Here is a 25,119-nt window from a genome sequence, read left to right as displayed (position 1 = left end):
TAGTGAAAAAAAGAGAAAAGAACGGGGGTTCTACTTGTCCCGTGTTCAGTAAGTCATGTAAAAGACAATAACACTGTCTTAACCAAGCACAATGTGACTAGATATAACCATTTTTGTTTGAACCAGCCATTACACAACAACAACATCATGTTGTATTTCGTAATTTTGACCCAGAGAGGATTTTGTTTCCAAAAAGGCTAGTTAATATTATCAAAGTGTCTATTTACCCTTATAGTGCAATAGCCCACCTTGTTGGCATAGGCCATTTACACTAACTCCACCCACCAAAGTGTGATTGGGGTAGTCAACACTACAAAACACGAGTGATAACAGCTGCAGTGGCATAGATGGTAAAGCGTGTGCCATAGCCATTATTGACGCAATCGACCCAGGTTCCAATCAGCCTTTTGTCGAAAAATTTTTTCCTCCCTTTTCAAATCTCATATCACATCAGTAAGGCATTTTTCAATAAAAATGAAGGAAATAATCAAAAATGTGAAAAATTAAGTATGGAGTAGGTGTAGGGAGGGGTTTATTGTCCCAGTAAGTTGGCATCCATTTAATAATTTGAATTAAAATTATAATTTACACTCAATACGTTATTACTGCATACTGTTTTATAATGTACTACAATACTGAGGTGTAGTTAATTGCCACTATTTGCAATAAGTAGTATAAATAGCAGAAAGTCCTGTTTTTTAATAGTGTTAATAGAAACTATAGCTATTTACACTTCGTGAAAGTAGCCACTGCCTAATATTATTGCAGTGGACTTAAGTCTAAAGGTTATAACGACTTCCCAAAAAATCTGTCATTTTTCTACTTAGTTTTTTTTCCCCCACCTCGTTGCACATGAGGTAAGAAATAATCAAAAAACATTTTTTTTAATTAGCACAAGTATACAATTCTTTTTGAAACTGATAGATTGTAGAACATTGCCCAAATTGTCCACAATTAATGGGGTTTTCACTCAAAAAATTAGGTACAACCATTAATCAGTTAAAACTAAACCAAAACCAAGTGAAGTTAGAGAAATGAGATCTGGTAAGTCTCAGTGATGTTAGTTCTGCCTAATGCATCTGAGGAGCTTCCATGTGTGTTCATATTCCATGTACATGCTACATTGAGTCTTCTCACGCAACAGGATTGCTTTGCTCTGCTCCTGAGATGTGGCTCATAAATCCCTTTAGTCTCAGCCTATATATGACTTCATGGAAAAAAACAGGTTTTCAGTGGCACAAATGAACTGCGATGCCTCTTCGCAACAAGCTCCAGGATTGTGCTCTCAGGAAATGAGATTATGATTTCCATCCATTAATACCATCGCAATAAAAGGGTTTGCATTTCAAATATTTTCGCAGCGGGCGGTGGGTACATAAACTTTGAAAAGGTCACCTCGCCGTGCTGACGCTCCACCTGGAAGTGGTTCATTTAAAACCTCATTGAAAAAGTGTGGTTGACCTTTCATGTAGCTTCTTTTAACCTTTATTATGATCATTATAGTGTGCTGCCTACGAGATCTTCATTATTATATGAGTTATGTACTTACTAGTTCTGCTCTGCTGTTCCCTGCTGACTCTGTAGCATCTTGTGGGATAAAAAAAATGTAAGAACAGACAATAATCTGAGGATGTGCTCCAGATTCTGTCCCAAAAGCTAAAATTGAAAAGATGAAGTTGTGGGAAAGTTATTGCGAGATATGTGTGCTATTTAGTAATGGTCTCAGTCCCACAAAGGTCTCTACAAGGCAGATGTCAGAGCCGGAAAAAACAGACCAGACCTTTGATGACAGAAGACATTCCAGTCATTTTATCAGTGCTGTGGATGTTAAAATAACACACATTCATGACACAGCTTATTAAACTCAATAACATCCCAATTCCCCTGTCAGAAATGCTCGGTCCTTTCAAAGACCAACGTTTGAAGGCTTCTAAACGAATCTCTTGAGAGGTTTGGGAGAAGTCCGTGATGATAGTTCCACTGAGCACTTGCCTTTGTCAGCAAAAGATCTCAATATAGATGTAATATGCTGTGATAATGTCCATGCAAGACTAGATTGGGAGAAAGATTGAGAGGAATAGGTGTAAAATTTAGGTATTGGGTAGGATTAGGGATGTAGAACATGGTCATGCAGAATATGTGCTTCATAAAAAAGGCCAGTAGAATTGGTTAGAATTGGTCCCTGTCAGTGTTGGGGGTAACGCATTACAAGTAACACGAGTTACGTAATCAGATTACTTTTTTCAAGTAATCAAACTTCAAGTTAGTGAAGTAACACATTGCTTTTTAATTTAAAAGAGAATATCTGAGTTGTGTTTTCAAAAAAGAAACGCCAGTTTATTGTGTGCGCTGTGTGAACATGATGTAGTTCTAGACTAAGTGTGAATGTGCATTAATGTGTGCATCCCACTCACAAGAAAACAAACAAAAAGAAAACAGATATAGTATTCATCAAAATGAATTAAAAGTGAAATGTTAAATAATACAAATGTATCTAATCCCATTTCATTAACCAGTGTCTTTGCTGCTGACCTTTGAAGATCCAGTTCAACCATACTAATAAGCAAAATGACTTTATATAAACTAACAATTGTGCTTCATTGTTTTTTTTTTATTGCTGAAGTGTTGAACCCTCTTCTCCTGTGTTTTACTGTACAGACGTGAATTTACTTTTACTTCAGCCCGAGGTTTATTCATTACACTTTTTGGTGTAAAAGGGCTTTTACATATACTATAAATACTGTAGAACTTTGTATATATATATATATATAAATCAAGCCCTGCTCATATTTAAAAGTAACACAAAGTAACACAAAAGTAACAATGCATTACTTTCCATAAAAAGTAACTAAAAGTAGTTAGTTACTTTTTTTTTAGGAAGTAACGCAATATTGTAATGCATTACTTTTTAAAAGTAACTTTCCCCAACACTGGTCCCTTTACTAAAGTGTTACCACTTTTCTTTAGATGTTTATAAACACAGCATTTGAAATGAATCTTATTCTTATTAACTCTATACTGTAAAAGCATAATGATAACAGTGTGTACTCAAGTCCGTACAAAACATGGAAAGAATATTTTCTGTGACTAGACTAGAAAATATGGTCTAGGACTTGTGATTCTAGTCTTTGTCACTGAGTCCTGTTTGATCCTGACTGTAGTATTTAAAACTATTTTTTTTTTTTGGTCTTTTTTTTATGTTTTGTTTTTTGGTCTTGTTTATCTTTTGGCTTGTGTTTTTGCTTTATTATTTTGTCTCATTTTATTTTTGTTCCTTATGGTTTAGTCTTATTTTTTGTCTTGTTTTTATTACTTGTTGTTTTTATCTTTTGTTTATTATATTGTTTGCTTTTTGTTTTGTTTCTTGTTTGCCTTTTTTGTTTTTTGTTGTTGTTATTTTTAGGCTTTTGGTGTTTTTGTTTAATTCTTTTGACTAGGTTTTTTTCTGTTGTGTTTTTGGGCTTGTATTGTTTTTGTTTTTTTTGCGTTGTTTGTGTTGCCCTGTTTTTTTTTTTTAATTAAGAGTAACTTTAATTGCAGTGTGGGTAAAACATTGATTTGTAATCAAATCGCTTTCCTTTTTAGTTTGTGCTTTTTTCAGTGTGATATTGTCTTTTTGTTCTATTTTTCATGAATATGGGCTGTTTGTCTCAGAGTTCAGACCAGACTATGCTCTGACAAAATAATTGCAATATGATTTTTGTTGGCCCTATTGTACAGCCCTAATTATACATTCTCTCACAGACATCCCACCAGTGTACATGTGCGTACAAGGAGAGTGTGGTGTAGACGGAGCCATAGCCGTCATGTTCTAGACACCTTACTTGCATGCCCCTTTTGAAGTATGAAATATCTCAGCCATTATTTTGACCCGCAGACATCCAGCTTTGGGCCTCCCAATAAATCTGAGGCAACCATCCAGTAAACCCTGTTAATTTACTGCCGACACCAATCCAGTCCAAATTAGGGTCGTCACCTTCTGTTCTCAGTCTCTCTCTGCACAATCAAAACATTTTTCTCATTCTTTATTCTTTCTCGGGCTCTCTCTACTAACATGTATGTTACGGGTTTCAGCAGCATCTGTTTTTTAGATTGTTTCGCTACAGTGTACGGTTTTAGTGCAGGGATGAAAGGCTGGAGTTAGCCATGCCAAACAATGGATTAGATATATAAGGGAAAGTTATGGATTAAATGATGCTGAAAGGCAGGAACAAGGAAGCAGCCAATGAGGTGTAGCAGTAGGGTTGATTTGCTGCCACGTCTGTGGTCTGAAACAAACATGCACATAAACAGTCGGCCTGCTCTTTACTGTCAGTGGCCTCATAGTCTTTTATGTTCATCTGTTGTGAGGGTCTGTTATGGAGGACTCTGGTATAGTTGTGGTATTTTGTAGATCCCTGAAGGCACTTCGGTGCCAGAGAGGGTTAGGATCTTTCCCTCACATATTTCTGCTGGAATTTTAAGATCTGTTCGAGCTGTCTCCTCGTTTTTCATCCTCAAACTGGAATCCCTTCAGTCCTGCTCCTTCCTCTCTTCTTCAGGGAACGCTTGCATTCTTTTACTCTTAGTTGTCTCCAGCACTTAACATAGAGATTCTTGGCATGATGTCATCTTAAGGATGTGCATGTGTATGTGTGGTGCCCTTTCTGACAGCCTCCGCACATTATTTTCGAATTGTGTGGCATGATTGCTTGAATGATTGCTCTTTTTGTGTGTGGTTTAGCTTTAGAAATTAATGGAAAGCACAATGTGCTCTCAAAAATGAGTTTGCTTTTCTCTGTACTTACAAGTACATGCATGTTCCCAGAACTCATCAGGTGTTGTTTGGATGGACGTAAACCACTGCGCCTGACTCTTTGAGACCATAGCTTGACAAGCTAAAATGTACAGTTCTGCTACAGTACAATAAAACACATTTATATTAAAATAAGAATCATAGTAGTTTATTTATTTAACATTTATATTAAAATTAGAGCCGTAGTAATCAGCTGTATTTGAGGGGGTACAGTACATGCATGAAAATTAAATTATTTATTTGGAAACAGTTTTTAAATTTAAAATAAAATGCTAAAATCTGACAGTGTTGGTTATACTACTATTCATTGTTTTACAATTATAAACAAACATAAACACATCATAAAATTATAAAGTCTATTGATGGATTTCATTTATGTAGCCACTAATAAAAATGTCTAAAAGTACTGAAAGAATGGTAACTGAACCGTTAAGTAATTGAAATCCTCAGGATTAGGGATGCCTAATATATCATGCCATTTAACAATATTGACCCTTTTTACATTTCCGGTATTCTAAGACGCAAAAGTCATCATAGTTGTGTACTTCTATCATGGTGAACAGGAACAACAAATGTAACTTAAATTTCCCATACACCTCTATTAGCAAATGAAAGAAAATCCAAGGAAACATTTCCATGACTTTACAAAAGAGGAAAGATTATCAAGAGATTGTGTTGGTCAGAGATTTATCATTTAATGCCAAGGTAAAAAAAAAAAGAGCGTGGTGTTATAAATTAACTTTGTGTTTAGAAAATGCCTCATCACAGTCTGTAAAAAGGGCACATTAGAGATTTGTAATTTCTTTGTATCAGCTAATATTGAGAATATATATTTTTCCTTTCGTATATATATATATATATATATATATATATATATATATATATATATATATATATATATATATATATATATATATATAATACAAAAGGAAAAATATATATTCTCAATATTAGCTGATACAAAGAAATTACAAATCTCTAATGTGCCCTTTTCTCTACTTTTAGTTAGTTGCTCCACAACACCGTCTGTCACGTTCATACCTGTATATACACACATCTATACGCCCATTGTGCCTGGTGCAGGAGGACTTTTTCCTTGAATGGTCCTCTGTGATCTTTGTAAAGTTTAGTTTAGGTAGAGGTATAGTCTCCAGAGAGTGAGCTAAGAGAGGAAAAGATACTAGGCATATCCATTAGTCCTGCTTCAGGGGGTGTAGGGTATCCTGGGAAAAGTGGCGTGTACAATAAGGGCTCTGATGCAGAGCATTCGAGGTGTGTGGTGTTGGTTTTCTCGCCCTTCTGAGGCACAGGCCCGTCCTTGTATGGCTGAGCCTGGTGGAGATGGGCTGAGGAGGGCTTATTCATCCCGCCCGCTGTCTCTGATTTTCACTCTCTCTCTCTTTTGACTTTCTACACTGCTTGGTTTGGTCAGACCCTCCACTCCTCCCTCCTCGTGTCCTGGCAGCCATACAGGCACAGAGACGGCCATTGTACCAGTCTCCTCTCCTCCTCATCTCTCTCTGTTGCTCTCTTTCCCTCTTCACCTTCTCCATCGTTCTGTGACAGGGTGATAGACGATGAGAAAGTGACATGTGTGAGACACATAGGAGAAGGGTTGTAAGGATGGAGGAAGTCTGATCATGTTTCTGTTGAAAGACTGCACAAAGTGCTTTTGAATCCACTTCCTGTGCTGGCCGATTTTTTTTTTCCAGGAGCTTGAATATAATAGCTACAGCACTCTTAGGCCCATTTTGTGTATTTATTTTGGCAACCGTATCGCCAGGTTACAGTGTTCATGTTACCCACATGAGCAGAGCGGCGCTGTGCAGCTGTAGTGTAGGTCTGAGTTTTGAACTGAATGTTGAAAGTGCTCTATAAATCAAACTTAATCTTTTTTTTAAATAAGCTTTAAATGCAAGTGAAGTACATACTGTTAAAAAAAATATGAAAGTGACAGTCACACAAAGGGCTTTTTCTATTCAGTAAACCTGCCTGAATCTATATCAATAAATCAAAGCACATATATTAAACCTGCATTGCATATTTAAAGGTGCAGTGTGTAGATTTTAGCGGCACCTAGAGATCAGGTTACGAATTGCATCCAACGTCTCAGTCCCCAGTTCACCTCTCCTTTTAGGGTGTACTCACACTAGCCAGTTTGAACCGTGCCCGAGTGCGTTTGACCACCAAAGCGCGGTTCGTTTGACTAGTGTGAGTGCTCCGAGCCGTGCGCGGCTCGATTGGCCGGCCCTGGCCCGCTTGGAAGAGGTGGGCCAGGGCACGGTTCAGTTGGACTCGGGCGCGGTTCGCATGCAGTGTGAGCGCTAACCGTGCCGGGGCACGGAAAAGGACGCGTTGCGTCACGGTTTTGCGACGCTCCAAAACCAACATGGCAGGGAAAGGGTCGCTTTGGTCTACGGCAGAGGTGCAAAACGCATAAAAAACTAAAAACTGCAAAGTCCTTGCTGCACTTCAGCTGGTACCTTGCAAACCCCCTCATACGAGCAGCACGATTACGTGAAAATTTTCGCGCCACTAAGGCGACACATCTGTTTAACAACAGGCTGTGGACCAAACAACACAAAATTATCCACAAAGAAAACAGAGCGATGCACTCCATTGTGTTCAGAGAGCGCCGCTCTTCCTGTTTATCCCGAAACCGTCGCACCATAATGACGTAAGCGTGCTCCGGCACGAATGCTGAAACCCTATATGTGAGTGCAGGCCAGAGGGGGAGTGGGGAGGGGGGACAATCGTACTCGGGCCCGGTTCATGCCAACCGTGCCTAGTGTGAGTACAACCTTAGAGAAGCTACGGTGGCCGATACAGGTCTAAGATGTCATAGTCTGAGACAGCAGAGAGTAGCCATCAATGAATTGTCTTTACAAAGGTAAATTTAGGAGTTAAATGTACTTAATTATTCAGTAAATCGATATGTTATTTTGAATATTATTTTTACTTGGTTATCATTGTGTCAGTGTTTTATTCGCTAGAACAACATAGTGTTGAAATGCGCTCTGTTTGTATTTTTTTTAAGGGCTACTATAGAAACATGGTGGTGACTTCCATGTAAGGGGACCCGCGGTGTACGTAGATATTAATTGCTCATTCTAAGGTAATAAAAACATAGCGGTTCATTATGTAAGGTCTTCATACACCTCTGAAAACATTGTTTTCTGTCAGTAGATCCTCCTAAATATTACACAATGCACCTTTAATTGAATGGTAGCATTTGTGAACCAACCAAAGGATTTACGATTTGATATATCGTAAATCCTTAGAAAATTGACTAATGATGCATTTCATTGTTTTTCGTACGTGGAATCAAAGACTAGAAATACAAAGATGTTTCACTCCCATACTTATGATTGGAAGAAACTCCAACACACAATATGGCAAAATAGTCATGCCTTCTAAATGAAAGAGCCAATTGCTGATTGGTAAAGTCATTGCATCACTGCAGCAGCTGTTAGAAGCTCTGGTTACCAAAGAAACCTGAGGCTGGACCTGCCAATTCACATGCACAGTCTTAAGAGTGATATGATTGCACATGTTAATTGACTGGTCTAGCCTAAAAAAATACGCTTTTTAAACGATAATTGAGCAAAAGAAACAACATTCATGGGGCAGTTAATTTCAGAATGCTGATTTGAAATATGTAATTTTATTGCAAGTTCAGTGAACAGTTTTGAATTTCAGGATTCCCCCATTAATTAAGATAGGACTTTTGTCCGATATTTTGTTGGTTACCTGACACGGGCAAAATGCAATCAAGGATTTTTCAGTTGAATTGTGGAATCATGACAGCCCTAATTGAAAGTTTAGGGTTCATGTACTGTAAACACAACTCATAGAATCTGAAATCAGATTAGATTAATTCTAAATGATCAAATTTAGTGCATGCTCACATACCAAATATGAATGCTTGTAACAAGCCTGCTGTTGTAGTAATGCTGATGTTTTGTAAATGGTGAAAAGGCTTATTTTACTTCTAAACAGTGAAGTGATTTAGTTTAGCTTACTAGGTTTTGAAAGTTTGGTCAACTTTTGCAACTTATATAACATTTTGGGGTTAACCTTAAATCATACTGTAACTGTGAGAACAAGCAGAGCAGACAGTTGTACTTAAGGTCATCAAGTTTACTTTCTAGTATAGAATTAGAGGAAGTGTCACAAACCTTGTAAACACTGACAAATCTAGTGACTAGTTGTCATTTGGACCACATTTTACCGTATTTGTGTAAAATATAAAGCAAAGGATCAATAAATTGTTGGCTGGTATGTCAAGTACTTTGGACCTTCACTCCTCAGCCTAACACTTTTCCTCATCTTCCTCGAGCTGTCATTTGGGAATATTGATGTTTACTGCACACACACATTGAGGAGGAAAACAGTGGGAGGAGAGAAGCGTGTTCAGTCCATTAGGATATGCCCATGCTGATTGTGCTGCTCTTGGGAGAGGGATGTGCAGCCAAACCGAAGAGTGGCTTTGGCAACGGATCACTCCCTCCTCCATTGCTATTAGTGCACGATCGCCAAGCTGGGTTGCCTGTGACGACCGTTTTGTGGTTGCTGAGGGTTGCCATAGTGGCTGGCCTCATCCTGTGAAAGGGCTGTAGGGTTCAGATATAAATAAGCAATACAGCAAGCTGGTACCTGTGCATGAACTGCAGTTTAGTAAGATGCTTTCAAACTACTTTCCAAGCTGCAAGCTAATTTAATGTGGTTAAAAACTGATGAAGCTATGTTCAGAAATAGAACCAATGTAATCTACTGGATAAAGAACTTGACTAAAGTGGTCTAATCTTGGTATCCGTTTAAATACATATGCATCAGGGATATTCTTAAGATCAGAGCCAGTACTTGCAATCTTAAAAATAAAGGGTCTTGTATTGTCATTGTTCTGTAAAGAACCTTTAACATCCATGGAATCATTAGGTTCTTTACACTCTTAAAAATAAAGCTTGCAAAAGGGAGTTGTCACAGCGATGCCATAGAAAAACCATTTTTGGCTGCCCAAAGAACCTTTCTTACTTTTACTTAAGGGGTTCCACACCAAAACTGAAAGTGTAATTTAAATTCTTTTTGGGTTATCAGGAGAAAATGCCTTATAACGTGTCAGTGCAACTTTGTTCATTATTGAAGTGAACTTTTGAATGTTTGGTGATTAGATTAACTGTTTATGTCTGCTGTCTTGAACTAAACCGCCTTTAGTGTAAAGAACATTTTAATATCTAAAGAAACTTTTTTCACTGTAAAGAACCTTTAGTCTTCCATGGATGTTTCGGGTTCTTCATGGGACCATATATGCCAATAATATTTAGAAGGGGGACTTTATCTGCATGCTTGTTGCGGAGTGAGGGGAACTAAAGTAAGTGTTTATAGTCTTTAATGTCTGCGAATGCTTTGTTTTATTTAGTATTTTACATTATTTTTAAATAAAATGTCACTTCTACATTGATGACATGCTCATTTAGTTTGATCTCTCTTTTCTTCCCCCCTCTCTCAATGAGTTGAGATGGGTGGAGCGGCCCTGCTCTTATAAATGTGGGTTCTCCTCTGTTTAGTGCTCGGTGATGGCAGATCATCCGCCGTGCTTGCGTGTGAGTTCACTCACTCGGGGGTGTGGCTCTCTTGCGGTCTCTGCCTCAGAACACAAATAAAGGCTTGGCCTGCAGCACATGGCCCATCAGTTGCTGTTCCAGCCTCAAAACAAGTCTCTTTCCCGTCAGCTTCCTCTCTTTCTTAGACTGCTCCTCGAGGAAGATTTAAGATTTGCTCTTTCGGGGCACAGACTAAAATCATTGTCTTGCCGTCCCACCTCTCTTCCATTTTCTCACTTCTTGGCAAGTGTGTTAGATATTATTAGTTGGTTGCTATTGATAATTATAGAGGTTTATCTCCATATCGCAGTCACCGTACCATTCCATGGCAACTGATCTTAAAAGACCCAAACCTGCCAGGGTTTATAAGGTAACTTTTGCCTGTACAGATATGGAGCCTGTTGATTTTTATTGCCTTTTTACTGAATATCCCTGAATGGTGTGTAACATCGTCAATGTCAAGGTAACCAAGAATCTAGTTCTTGCTCACATCAGACTTGAAATATTATTCAATCAAATATTTTAAGAGGCACATCTCCAAATTTTTTTTATTAAAATCACTGACATTCGCTTGGGTTGTTTAAGTCCTCTTTCTTCTTTTTCTGGGAAGACATCAGGCCTCACCTTAAGGCACTTTTTTAAATCGTGTGTCATTTATAAAGCCAAAAGTATATGATGGTTTACAGACAGTCTGCATTACATAATTTCTTGCGTAAGAACAGTCTAAAATGTTGCCACAGAACATACAGTACGTGTCCATACAGACAACACTTGGCCCACTAGATAGTGTGCACATCCAACACATCCATCTACACTTTGAAAGTCTTGTGCACTGAACTACATTAGAAAATAAAAACTGGCTTTGAAAGTTTTCACTCATAAATGGAAAATAATGATAATAATAATACAAAAAATTCTTATAAATAAAACAAAGAATATTTGAGAACATTTTATGCCTTTTTAAATGTGTTTTTTTATTTATTTATTTTTTTATTTATTTTTTTTTTACGGTGGGAACCCTTAAAACTTAGAAAATAAGGTATATTTTCCCACAGTGAAGTTGTAATTTTGTCTAATTATGAAAAAAGAGATGTCTGAAAAATGTTTCAAATGTCATTTCCACCATAGTATAAATTGCACTTATTCCACTTGAGAGGATGGGATGACCAAACACATTTCACCAGAGATTGTGAAAAGTGTTTTTTTTTTTTATATATATAAAAAATAAATAAATAAAAATCATAAAAGTGAACTTGTAATGGACAAGCAGTTGTCTCAGGGAGTGACCAACAAGAACAGGCCATCTTCAGTAAGAGTGACAATAAAGTGATTATAATGACAATAGACATCATTAATAACGCTTAATCAGAATTGAAGAAAACAAGGAAAAATGTTCAGTGTTTAAAAAAAAAAAAAAAAAGGATTTGTGACGTTAACCCATACAGGCCCAGTTATACTGAGTCCAGAGAACAGGAGACACGGTTCATCCAGGTGGCTCCTATCAAGCAGTGGTTTATAAAGCTCACTAATTACTCCATAAACTCCATCTTCTCTGTCAGGCAGCAGGGCTGTTTAGATGGAGCTGATTATCTCTATTAGCATGAGTGATACAGAGCCTCTCTCAGCCGCCAGGCCAGACTTCCAGCTTTAATTCAATGACTTGATGTTTTTCTTCAGTCTTTTCTTTCCTCCTCATCCTTCATGCTGTAGTAGACCACACATCAGATCATGCCTCTGTTTGGACGCATGCCCTCTTTTCTCTGGGATAATGGTGAATTAGCATTTATATCATACAGAATGTGTATCATTTCAACCTTCAGGACCATTCAGGTCCCTCTGTTCTGAATGTACACACTTTAATGTACATGTCATGACACTAAACTGACATTTAACAAGCTTCAAGCTTCTATCACTTGCTTGTGAAGCATTTCATACATGAGTCTAAAACAAGAAAAATGGCTGGAAAAAAGATTAACTTCTCATTTGAGAGGACAGTCACAAACATGTTATGTAGTGGTGACTGTGGCGACTGTTTTTGTCCCTCAGTTTACCACTTTGTGGGTCTAGATTCAAATGTGAGATGGGGGTTTGGGGCTGTAATAATCTTCATGATGAGGTTCACAGCTTTAACAAGGTCTTAATGAATAGCAGATGCCTAATGAGTTTGAATCCCAGCTACAGTTGGACCGCTTTCACACTCTTCATTAGAACAGAAGTGTGTGCTCGTATTGTCCAGCATGCTATGCACTCGGAGGCTACTTTATTAGGTAGCGCTGGTTACGACCACCGTGTGCACATGAACAACCTGAATTCCTTGTGGCATTCTCAGAGGAGTTGCCTTTGCCTTTGGCATTGCTCTCCTGGCGATTTTCCGTTAACAGTTTCTGCCCACACAAACGCAAACGTCCCGGTTCACCTCGTTTACAGCAGGACGCTTTAGTCTGCTGGCAGTATTTATTTCTGAATGTGTAGACTGTAAAACAAGCTTCACATTACGGAAAAACTTAGCTTACGGAGTGGTCTGTGTTTGGAGCGTTTTGAACCCTGCGCTTCATTTAACACCTAATGTTCAACATGGTATCTGTCACATTTTACTCTGGTTAAAATTGGTCCAGGTCTGCACTTTGCTTGAACCAAAACCCCTTAACCTTTTTGACTCCAAGGGCCCTCAGTCCAAGACTATATATTTAAAGAACTCCAATGATATTTCTGGTACTTCTGCTTTAATGACAAAGCTATTCATTTACAACTTTGTTTTTTATTTATTTACAGAAACCAGGAGACCCATTATTTTAATTAAATAAAATCCTTGCCGATAATAAAATTCCACATAACATATAATATACATATAATATACATAATTCCAATAAATTCATTTTTTCTTTTTTATCTTCATGAATTTTTCTAGCTATTTGTGATTTTAAAATGTTTTTTTGCTTCCAAATGGCGGTTTTCTACCCCCGAAAATGTAGAGATTTACAGTGACTGGAGCTAAAAAGTGGCCCTGCACTTTTTGGCACAGAGCGGCCCACCACACCATAAAACCATTGGTCTCAAACTCAATTCCTGGAGGGCCACAGTTCTGCAGAGTTTTGCTCCTCCAACCCTAATCAAACACACCTGATCCAGCTAATCAGGGTCTTCAGGGGCCTGTTTCATTAAAGAGGTCCACCAAATAAGTGTTTGTCTACACATGCTGAACGTCTGCATCTGATGTACTTTTAGTAAATGTGCGTGTCTACATCACACTCACATGCAAATCATACACATCTGAATGAGATCACAGTCACATGTTTTGTATCTGCCTGTTGATGATGGTCTAAATTAGTTCAAGGAGACAGCAGGGTGTATGGACTCATACTGCATCCTATTTTTGAATTTTCTGGAAAGCCTACTTTTTCCATTCTATGCCACTGGTCCAATTTATTTGGCATTTATCATCTAGCTTAGTGGCTCTCAATATTTTGAAAGTGACTAGAGATTTGATCTATTTTTTACTAATGTATATTTTATAAAAACATATCACATGCTTAATAAAACTCTGTTACATCAGGATGATCTGAGGACACGTGCATATATAATACATTTCAAGAAGAGGTGGATCGATGAAATTACCAGGAAATCTCAAAGCTCCCATTTTCCCGTCTGTTTTGACCAGTGATTTATGAAGAGATTTTTTCCCTGCTAATCATTGTCAGTAGAGGATACCCACAGCAAGCACTGATTAATAAACACTGAAATCCTCTTTATATCAGGATCTGTTTCTCCATTCATCTTGTGGTGATCTTTCCCGGAGGTAAACGAATGTTACTTGCAGCCGGTGGTGATGTCATGCTCTCAAAGGCCTTGTTTTCCTCATTTGAATGTTTTTCAGATCAGTGTGATGCAGCTTAGGGTTAAAGATCTGTAGGTTCAACCCCCCCCCCACAGGTTCTTAAGAGCTTTTGAAACGCCCACCATGCATTGCTTCAATCAAACCATTCAGTATTTCAAATTGAAAAATGCTGACTACATCTACAAAGCATGATCACAGCAAGAGATCTTCACTTCTTAGACAGATCTCTTTACATCTTCACAAAGCTCTGCTGAAGGTTTGGCTGCAGTGAGTGCATTGGACCCTGGTGCCCAAACTCACAGTGCTCAGTGTTCCACTGCGTCCTCTGATACATAGTCATGCCATATGCACCACACCAAAATGAATCATGCGGTGGGAAGCCCCAAACTGAATTGTTATGGCTTGCGTGTGGGAGGGAGTCACCATGCTCATGAGTGTGTCGCAAGGGTGGTAAATCAAAATCCCTGGAACCATGAGTGTGGTTTTTTGACATTATTATCCTAAACAAACGCATGGCATGTCAATATATAACAAACACTAATATGGTGAGTAGCTTTGGGTAATGAAACAATCACATTTTTGAATGGAAATAGCAGAGACTGTATAAAAAGGGGGAGATGGACCACTCACAGAAAAATGAATGAGAACTTGAAAAGCTCAATATAGCATCTGCATGTAAGTCAGTTCCAGCTTTCAGCTACAAAAAGATTCTGTCCTTTTGTTCCCTATAATTCTCAGGCACATTAGCTGGAACAGCCTGAAATGATTTATGAAATAAATAGACAAATGAAATACCAAAAAATGAATAATGAATTCAGTTTGAAAATGCAATGTAAATCAGAGGTGTTCTGAAATGAGGCATTTTTTTTTTTAAATCAAATATAAATACATGTCCCTGTCATATTTTCTTTGTTAAACATTACTTATCAGAAAGAGAGAGATAAATTCTATGCTATTTTATTATTATTTTTTTATGCTATTTTTATTTTACATTAACAATGTAATCTATATTTTATTTATGAAATCCAAGTATCAATCTCAAGTTTAAGCTTTTTACATTTATTCCAAAATAACTCAAGGCAGTCACAATTATTAAATTATTATTATTATTATTATTATTATTAATAATAATAATAACAATAACAATAATTATAATAATAATAATAATAATAATAATAATGATAATAATTATAATTTTTATAACTTATATTCAGTATTAACTTCTATTCGGGTGTTGTTTTTAATATTCATCCTTCTTACTATTGATCATTTATCAAAGTTTATCACAGACACAGAGATTTACTGTAAATTCTCCCCAGCTGATTACTCACTAAAAACATACAGTAGGTCATGTTTTCAGGGTAAACTCTTATTTTGATTTAACCAAACAGTGTTTTTACTTTTTTTATATATACTTTCCCAGTACCTCCATTATATTGTTCATTCAGACTGATTCCTGAATGCACACAAATGCATGGGTTTATCGCACAGACCGGTCACAGCCGATCATAACCAGTCATATTGCAATGGAGAAATTGGCTCCCCTCTTGTGACTTTCCCCCATTCATTCTCAATTACACCCCCCCCCCCCCCACCCGGTAAAGTAGGGCGTCTGTTAAAACTCAGTGGGCTCAGGGGAGGAAAGTCAGACACCAACTCCTGCTATAACTTTACCTGGTGTTGCTGGTTCTTTAGAAAAATAAGTGATTTATACACTTTATAAAATCTGTTATTTTTTCACACTACAATTTTTTTACTCCAATTTTTAAAGGAGACACTGCCTCCTTTGCTGCCCCTGATGTGAATACTGTTAAATTTCTGTATTTATCAAAATTGCATTATATAAAAAAAAAAAATGTAACTTTCATGCCTACATGTTCTTTAAATTAACAAGAAGAAATTGGTATGGCAACCATAGTTTTCATCAAAACACTTAAGTTACCACAGAGATTTTTAGGTATATGGCTATTTTTGTACATTTAAGACATTGATTACTGTGGTAACATGGTATTAGACATTTAGGAAAAAACAAAACAAAATGTAAAATCACACAAATTGCCGTTCTTCACCTAAGGAAAAAAAAACCCGCAAAGGCTTATAGGTTCCCATTGTTCTCTACATGATTTTTGGAAAGTTTTAATTTGTACAATTATTTTTTTCATGACCTTATTAATATTCATGAGCTAATCATCACCATTTTGAGTCATCACAAGCAGCCAATCTGTGCGTTCAGCACTTTTAAATCCAAAGTGGTCTTGTTGATAGCGTTTGTGTATGTGAAGTGCTGTCCCAGGATGTTTAGAGGTCTTGATTACGGTACAGATGAAAGCTAATCAGCCGTAGTGACCTGTGCCAGCCAGAGGAAAGACTGGAGTATGTGTGTGTTTGGGCGTTGAGGAAAAGCATGTGATTGCACATTAACTTTTCTTTCCTTTCCTTCTCATAATCTCAGTCCAACACAAACACAGCTTACACACACACACACACACACACACACACACACACACAGAGAGAGGGCAAGAAGGGAATGCATCCCTTCCCCAGTAAAACAACACTTCAACACTATAAATGGTCAAGCACAAAAGTGATTGACCTGTTTGGATTTACACTGCGTTTCATTGGTCACCGGACAGTCAAGGTCGATTTCAAGTCAATTAATGGAATAGCAGAAGCCATTTACGGTCTCTTCCTTTAGCCCCCATGTCTGAGACTGTTTGTTTCTCCCATTATGCTCTTGTTTGGGTTCGACAGCATTCCTGGCGAGCTTGTCTAGATCTTAACTGTGTGCTGTTGATGGGTACTGCGTCTAGAAGTTTTGCCAGCTCAATGAGTTAGTGCTGCAGGCCCTGAGCGGCTCATTTGTGTCTAACACTGTTTGGGGGGTAATCTTGTCATCTACATCTACCTAAGGCCTGGAATTTTTTTTCAAGTTTTTCAGCTTTCCTCCATCAGTCAATGATGGCGGACAAGTGTGAAGTGTCCCATCACTGGATTTTGACCGCGTTCCCTGGACCTTGACATGGACTGTTTTTGTAACCATTTAGCAATATATTTGAGGTTCACTGTTTTAGGGTGTTTTCACACTTGATTCAGTTGCTCGATCCAAACCGAAGCTTGATTGCACCCTCTCCCCAGTGCTACGTACAGGATTTGTATGTTTTAAAGTTAAAAACATCAGTCAGCTGTGACATGTGATGATGCCATTATATCAGATTCAGTGACAGAACTTTGGATTTCAAATTGTATTTTGGCCGACAGCCTAAACATGCAGAACACAACATTGGAAATTATTTCTTTTATTGTGAGAAGTGCAGTAATAATTTGTTCATTGTGAAGTTGTGGTGAGACAGATTCGACTGTTGATTTGTTAGTTTGGTTTTATATACGATTGTGTTTGTATAAATTGTGCTCTTTAATACCTTTTACAGTTCATTTTTTTCATCATTTAAGCTTTATTTTACATTTGTCACTTGGATTTGTTTGTGATTTTCGAACCTCTAAGTAACTTGTTTCACTACATACATGAACGGTATCTAAAAATGCATGTTGTTAACAAGTGTGCTAAATATTTTTTTAAACTTTTATTTTATTAAACTTAAATGTATAATTTGGCAGATGCCAGAATGGGGAGAGAAACGGTGTACACTGAAGAAGAGCCATGTCTAGGCATCAGAGTGAACGGTCTTAAAACCTTCCACATATGTTGTGGCAACATGGTACAAACCCATTCATAACAGCTTGACAACAGCACAGTAACACCCTGGCAACTCATCCAGAATCATGGTGATGTGTTTTGCCATGGGAATCTGAACGCAACTTAATTTTTTTTTTTTTTTCTTGAGTTTTAAATCGTTTGTCCATTTCCTTGTGGCAGTCCTACATCAACACACTGGACTAGTTTACCCTTGGCCTATGCCGGTTTTTGATGGAGAAAGAAGCCCTTGGCACTGTCCATGGCCAGAGATTTGTGCCTGGGTGTGTGTGAGGGGAAACTCCCTTTCTAAATGCCAGGCTTGTCAGTTTGTGTTAAGAAGGGCAACATTGATTTGCTTGATTTCAAGTAGACTGAATCATTTGATTTAGGGTAGATTTGGTCAATTGAATATGGTTAACCTAATGGCTCACAGATGACGGATTGGAAATTATGTAACAAGGAAGAAACAAACAGATAGGGTTGATGGGCAATAACACTGAGAGTTAAGACGTGATGTTAGAATATGAACTCATTTAACATGTTTCTGTGATCTCGGCAGTTGCACTAGATGTGGTTCAAGTCCCAACTTCAATGCAAATCTGTTTTATTATCTACCTGGTAAAGAGTGTAAGTTTAATCATTGAAAATACATAAATAAATAAATACACCTGTTTGCTTGCTGTGTCTCCTTGGACCAATTAAGACTTATGAGCATTGAAATGAATGAAGTCACTAGAAAATGGTTACAATGATAAAATCCTGAGTAGAAATCAAAACAATGTGAAACTATGGATATACAAACGCAAGAACTTGTTAACCTTTCCATGAAGTTCTTTTGAAAGCCTGGATGCCATCACTGCCATCCAGCACAAGTTTAGACTACAGGAAACTTTTGTTTGGATCGAGGGAAAAGTGCACTTTCCTTCTTACAAGTTATCCAAATAAACTGATCCATATTTTGCAATAGAAAAAAGTTGAGAGCGATGAGTGCATTACTCATAAAAACCATAACCGTGTCAAAGGATGTCAGCATTGTGCTCTCCTTCATAAGACTGAGGTTTAGTGTGTGTATGTCTCTCCCTAGTGGCCGGATGCTTAATATACACCTCTCTGCCTGCATTCTTCCCTCCTTCCCTCACTTGTAAAAGAAGTAAGGGAAACACAGTTTGGCATATTAACACATGCAGAAAGGGCTCATCATATACAACTGGCTGGCAATGTTTTCATTGTTATATAAACCTGGTATTTTTTTATGCAGTTTTTAAAAAAATTTCCTTGTTGGAAAAACTAATTTGGTTAATAATCACTACATAGATTAAAATAAACACATTTAAAGACATATAAAAAAGACACATCTTTTATTTTGTGCAATCATCTTTAATGAATTTTATTTTTTATTAACATAATTAGAGGAAATATTTCTCGAAAGTACAGTAGAAAAAAGTCGTACCAGGTCAAAATTGCATTGAGGAAGAAAAAAAAAAAAAAAACATTTTAGTTACATTACAAATGCAATAAACACATTTCCCCCCTCGCTTAACAACAAATTAAAGTTTAATGGTATACAGAACAAAAAAAGAAAAATATAAAACATACATTATAGTGGCATTCATTATAAACAATATTAATTACAAATATTTCATTACACAAATTGTTTCACAGAAATATAATGCTCTTTTTCTGACTGCATATGGAAATCCAAATAAATAGATTTTTTTTCTATCCCTCTGTTTTTTTTATTTATTTTTTTCATTTCAAATATAACGTTCCCCATGACTAAACAAGAGCTGACAGAAAGTGGCACAGCTTGCCCCACTCCATGTGTTTAGGAAACTTTTGTTTATTAATTTGTAGAGTTGAGTTGCTCTAGTGTTTACTGGCCACATTTTTCCAGCAGTGAAACTGATCATCACAGCAGCTGATAATTGCTTCAAGTGGGCGGAAATGCTCTTGGCTGCACTTTTGTGAAATTTGATTGATTGGAGCCAAAAAGCCCCAGATGGAAGTTGTCGTTAGGAGCTGGCCTGGGAACAGACTCCTCTATTTAGTTCGGCTGGTGTCAGAAGTGCTGCCCAGGACACCATTCATCAGCATTAGGGCCAAACATCTGTTAGCATGCCTTCTCCATCACTCTCATCTCTTTCCCAGCAGCTCCAGCAGATATGCACGGCCATCAGGAACTCCCAAGACCGGCACGAAACACTCTCCGCACAGCTGCTGCTCATGTAAATGTAGAATGAATGTGAAATCGATTGTATTCGGGCTCTCTGTGGCCAAGAATCCAGCTGAGATCACAGTCAAAGATAATCCGGACACTCCGAGCAGCTGAGATGATGACAGGTCTGCATACTTCCAGCTTTAGTTAGAATTAGGAATCATTTTTTCATCTAGTTTCGTACTGATGTATGAGGAAAGCCATGAGGTGCTGGGAGTGTGTCTCATAGTCTAAGCATCTGACAATCACTTCTTCCTCCCGGTTGTCTTTGTCCACATGTATTATTTTTGGAAGTAATTTAAAAGTGTATAAGAACATGTTACATGAGGGAACCAATGGGGAATTTGTCTGTACAAAGTCTCTCAGATCTGAATGTATTTCTGTGTGTATTTATATATACATTAATAAATAAATGCGTTAGCAGCGCAAAAGGTTGTGGGTTCGATTCCCAGGGAACACACATACTGGAAAAAATAAAAAAATAAAGATTTATAGCCTGAATGCACTAAGTCGCTTTGGATAAAGGTGTCTGCTAAATGCATACATGTAAATATAATGTAAATATAAACTGTATTCTTATATATGTTATGTAAACAAAAACTTTTATCACGATTAATCGTTTGACAGCACTAGTCAAATCTATTGGTTACACATGTTGCATCGATTAGAGAGGGGGAAAAAACAGTTAAGTTGCATTTACACACAATGTGAATGCTAGAAACATGTATTTTGATCCCTCCCAAAAATCATTTAAATTTAATGGTATAACAGAAATGAAAAGTGTCAAAGTATTCTCTCGGATATGTCACAATACAGAAGAAAAGTTCTGTCATGCTTGGCTCTCATCACAATTTTAAAAGCCTTCCCTGATGTTCAAACTGTCCTTCTGTTCTGGTGTGAGCTGTTGATTTTCAGTGGAATATAGATCTGGATTGATTGCTGGCCACTTAAAAATAGACTAGCATTGTATTTTCAACCCCTCATGTTTCTTTATTAGATCATTTGTCCTGCTGAATGATCTTCTCTTGATGAAATCCACTTTCTGATGCTGGTTACACATTGCACTCCAAATATCTTGGTAATATCCATTATTAAAATGAAAGGGTGGGAGTATTTCTGGCCTTTGGACTGTGCTCACACACACACAAGGTTGCTCAACCCCAGACATCTCTAAGCAACTGCAGGTGTCTCAGCGTGGGGTATGAGACTGTGGGAAGATCCTGGGATTTTTCAGACATCTGCGCAGACACACACACACACACACACACACACTTAGGGTTGATGCAGCTAACACTACAGACTGCATTATTCTCTCTCTTTGAAACTGATGTGTTGTGTTTTGTGTGTTCTGTAGGAGATCTCTTCTGTGGATTTCCGCAGTAACTCCGTGTCCAGTCGGACTCCAACTCCACCTGGACGATACTCCCCACACAGCCCCATCGAACGAGAGGTGCCTATTTCTCCTCGACGCAGGTATATATACACTTGTCTTGAATAGATGCTGCTGCATTTTTAATCGAATGACAGATTAAATTAATTTCTAATAAAATGAATTGCATATCTATGTCAGGTAAGCAAACTACATGTATTTTTATTCTCAAAATGGAAACAATTCACATTATTTGATTTGACATTATTGATGCAGGCCAGTAAATAATAGAATAAACATTACAAAAAGTGGTTCTAGAGAACAGACAGACATAAACTTATTTCTGGTGACATGATTAATTGCTTGTTTTTTTTTTTTAATGCATTTTTTAATAAGTGACACAGAATTAATGCATGTAACCCTACATTTTATTTTTTTGCTTCCACTGATAGATTTCTACATGAACATTTCTGTACAGCTGTGAGATTCTGTAAAGTGATGTCATTTAGATTCTGTTCTTTGAGCAGTTCTCAGAACAGATTTATTTTGGCTCTTTATGTCAGATGTCTAAATGAGTCATTTCATGGCATTCTTTTCTTTTTCCTTTTCATGTTGTCTTGATTTCTAGAAAAGGATTATATCATTTCTGCTCCTATTATCTGCACCCTTCTTCCCTCTTCTACACACCCATGACCCCACCTCCTTCTTGCTCATCCAATAAGAAAATGTCCAAAATGACCAGCCACGCCTCTTTTTCAGCTGTCAACCAATACGAGGCAGGCTAAACTCGCACCTTTCAGACTGAAACGCTTAACTTACTTATGTCTCGTCAAGACTCGACAGAGTGGTGTGTGTGTGTGTGTGCTGTAGTGTGTATGTGTGTGTGTGTGCAGTTGTCACCGTAGGCTCTGTTGTTGTTGTTCCAACAAGAGTTGAACTAGTTGGATAGGAATTTGTCTTTGTTTGCTCTTGAGGTAAGTCCAAACTTTTCAGGCATCTTCCTCGAACTTACCAAGCAATGACAAGCTAGTTATGGGGGGAGAGGAAATATTGTAATGTGAGCCCTGCACTGCGCTCTGTTCTCAGCGCTGTAATGTAATGATGCTGTGTCGACTGTTTTCACGGCTCCATCTGAAGCTTGTTTAGCAACATTGTAATCATAGTTAAGCTGTGAGGGGGGTTGAAGATGGATGGAAAGTTCTTTCTATGCATGTTTCGATAATTTATATAGACTTCACCTCAGTAAATGGCACATTTACAGTATACGGAGGGATAAACATGCATATCCATTACAGCAGGAGGGGACAACCAGGTCCTTTGACAAGGGGCCCAATATGCTCCCCTGTTTGATATCCTACTCTTTGGTCTCGTTGGAGGCGACGCACCCATAAAAATGTTGTTCTGGGTCCCGTGAATCGAGGACGACAGCCCTGTGGGGGAACTGAGAGGTGCTGGAGAGTTTTGAGGGGAAACGCAAACTCTGTCTGGTTTCAATTTGAAGCTTGTCTCATTGAACAGCCTTTGTGCAGATAGTGAACATACCATTTATTTGGAGATTTATAGTGGCTTTAAATGCTTTTTTTTCAGTAATGGCTATTCCAAATGCTTCTTACTTTTTTATTTTCCTGTTTTGGACGAGTTACAGAAATGCACTTTTTGTCCGGCACACACTCAAACAGTCGTGTCAGCTGTGATATGACATGCATGCTGTCATGTGGGTTTCTGGTGACAACCACACCCAGAAACTCAATCAAACCCTCAATCTCTGATTGTGTCGTTCTCCACCCTATGTTTTACACTGCAGATCAGCTCGAGAGTTCTGTTTGATAGTTTTGGCTATCAGTTAATAATTTCTTAGTGCATGTCGTGGTCTTTGTACACAGCAGAAGTCCTGATGGCATGTGTTTTGGCAACAAACCACACCAGCAAGCTATCACAAGGCCACTGCGCCAGAAAGGATCTGGTAATATGTTCCTCATGCCTTCATTTAGGAATAAAATAATTATTGTTGGTTTGTCAGTTCTGAACAAGTATGCTCACTCAAAAAGAAAAGGCCTCACCTCACTGTGATCTACATTTAAATGCACTGCATGTCATTTGTTATACATCCAATCATGTACAGTAAGAGTCTGTCTTCGTTTATTAAAAGTTATAAGAGCAGGTTAAAATGTTAATTACTCTCATATGCCTGTATTTTCCCCTCAGGCTGTATGGCAATGGCCCAATAGGTGTAAAGCAGTAATAGGATGCTTGTGTGAGAGAAAGCTCTGTGTTTATGACTGTGCATAAAAATGCAGCTGTTAACCTCCCGCTGGACGGCTACTGTAACTGCACTCTAATCAGCTCATTAACCTTATTAAAGTTTCTCAAAACCCCGCTCTCTTCAATCGTTTCTTTTCCATACAAGTACTGTCTGCTAATTGTTGTGTTCAGACAGAGTAGGGCTAACCAGAGGAGCGAGGGGAACAACAACGGAGAGAAAAAATGGAAAATACTAATATTCCATATGATAGAAAATCACAATTTTTGAGATTTACCAGGCCGGGATGACTCAAATCCACATTTTAGGTTATTCACTTAAGTTAGTACAGAGCTCTTGGCTATCTAGTAATGTAGAAAGGCTTAGTCTACAGCTATTTGAAATCTATTTTTAATGTAGAGTGCCTCTTTATACTCAAAATAGCATAGCAGACATACTCCATAATGACATTAGAAGTTGCCATGAGAGCATAATGCCATTCAAACATCTCATTTCACAAAGTATTTTTTAGTTTTGCCTTAAAGGCATTTGTAATCATATCTCTCTTTTTTGCTATAAAACCAGGACTGATATTACACCAATGTGGGTATATGTTTTTAATAAAATTAATTAAAATTAAATTAAAATTTCCCTCTCTTTCAGTTCGGACTTTGCCATGCAGAGGTTTGACAGAGACTCCGAGGTGTACAAGATGATTCAGGAGAACAAAGAATCCCGTGCGGCTCCTCGCCAGTCCAACACCTTCAAGATGCTGCAGGAGGTGCTGGAGGCTGATGAGAAAGGTGAGACGTTAAACGTCCATTAGAAACTGCTACAGGTGAAGGTGTGCTGTGGACAGATGATGAGGGTGGGGGTGGAAGCAAAAGGATGTTGCTCCAGGCGCTGAAGGTTTTATTTGTTTTCACAGAGGCCACCATCCAGTTTCCAAGCAAGTTGTCTCCAAGCCCCTCCAAGACCACGTCCCCGGTTTCTAGTGGGCAGAAATACCACACCTGTGAAAAATGCGGCTCCAGTATTGTGTAAGAAAAAACGCCCGAATCCCTGTCTCTGCACAGGCATGCTGGGATTGCATAAGAAGTTAATGAGCCGGTAACTTGATGAAAGTGTTGTTTAGCCTTTAAGGAAGAGTTGTCGTCTCATCTCTTGCATTCATTTAAGTTGATGATTGAGTACTATTGAGATGAAATCATCTCAGTGGGTATTCATTCGTATTCTATTACCCTGTGAGAATTACACATCAACACCTTCATTAGGTGAGATAAACACTTAGGGGTGTGTCTGTTGTGACAAATCCTTCACCAAACCAGCTGTTTCAAAACCTAGTCAACTGTCTACCTAGACAGCATTT

The 25,119-nt window shown here is 37.9% G+C and overlaps 1 protein-coding gene across 3 annotated transcripts in view; it reads left to right on the top strand.

Moving 5' to 3' along the window:
• LOC127963926 (PDZ and LIM domain protein 2-like) overlaps positions 1–25,119 on the top strand; it is a 60,119-nt gene that overhangs the window by 32,242 nt on the left and 2,758 nt on the right. For all 3 annotated transcript variants that reach the window (XM_052564026.1, XM_052564025.1, XM_052564024.1), the window contains exons 7-9: positions 21,497–21,615; positions 24,414–24,553; positions 24,679–24,790. In XM_052564026.1, the coding sequence (XP_052419986.1) occupies positions 21,497–21,615; positions 24,414–24,553; positions 24,679–24,790 (371 nt within the window). The remainder of the gene's footprint in view (positions 1–21,496; positions 21,616–24,413; positions 24,554–24,678; positions 24,791–25,119) is intronic.

This window comes from Carassius gibelio, chromosome B8 (genome assembly GCF_023724105.1).
Source record: "Carassius gibelio isolate Cgi1373 ecotype wild population from Czech Republic chromosome B8, carGib1.2-hapl.c, whole genome shotgun sequence".
In the NCBI taxonomy this organism is placed as follows: domain Eukaryota; kingdom Metazoa; phylum Chordata; class Actinopteri; order Cypriniformes; family Cyprinidae; genus Carassius; species Carassius gibelio.
Note: the sequence above shows the minus strand (reverse complement) of the source record. Positions and strands in the feature narration are given on the sequence as shown.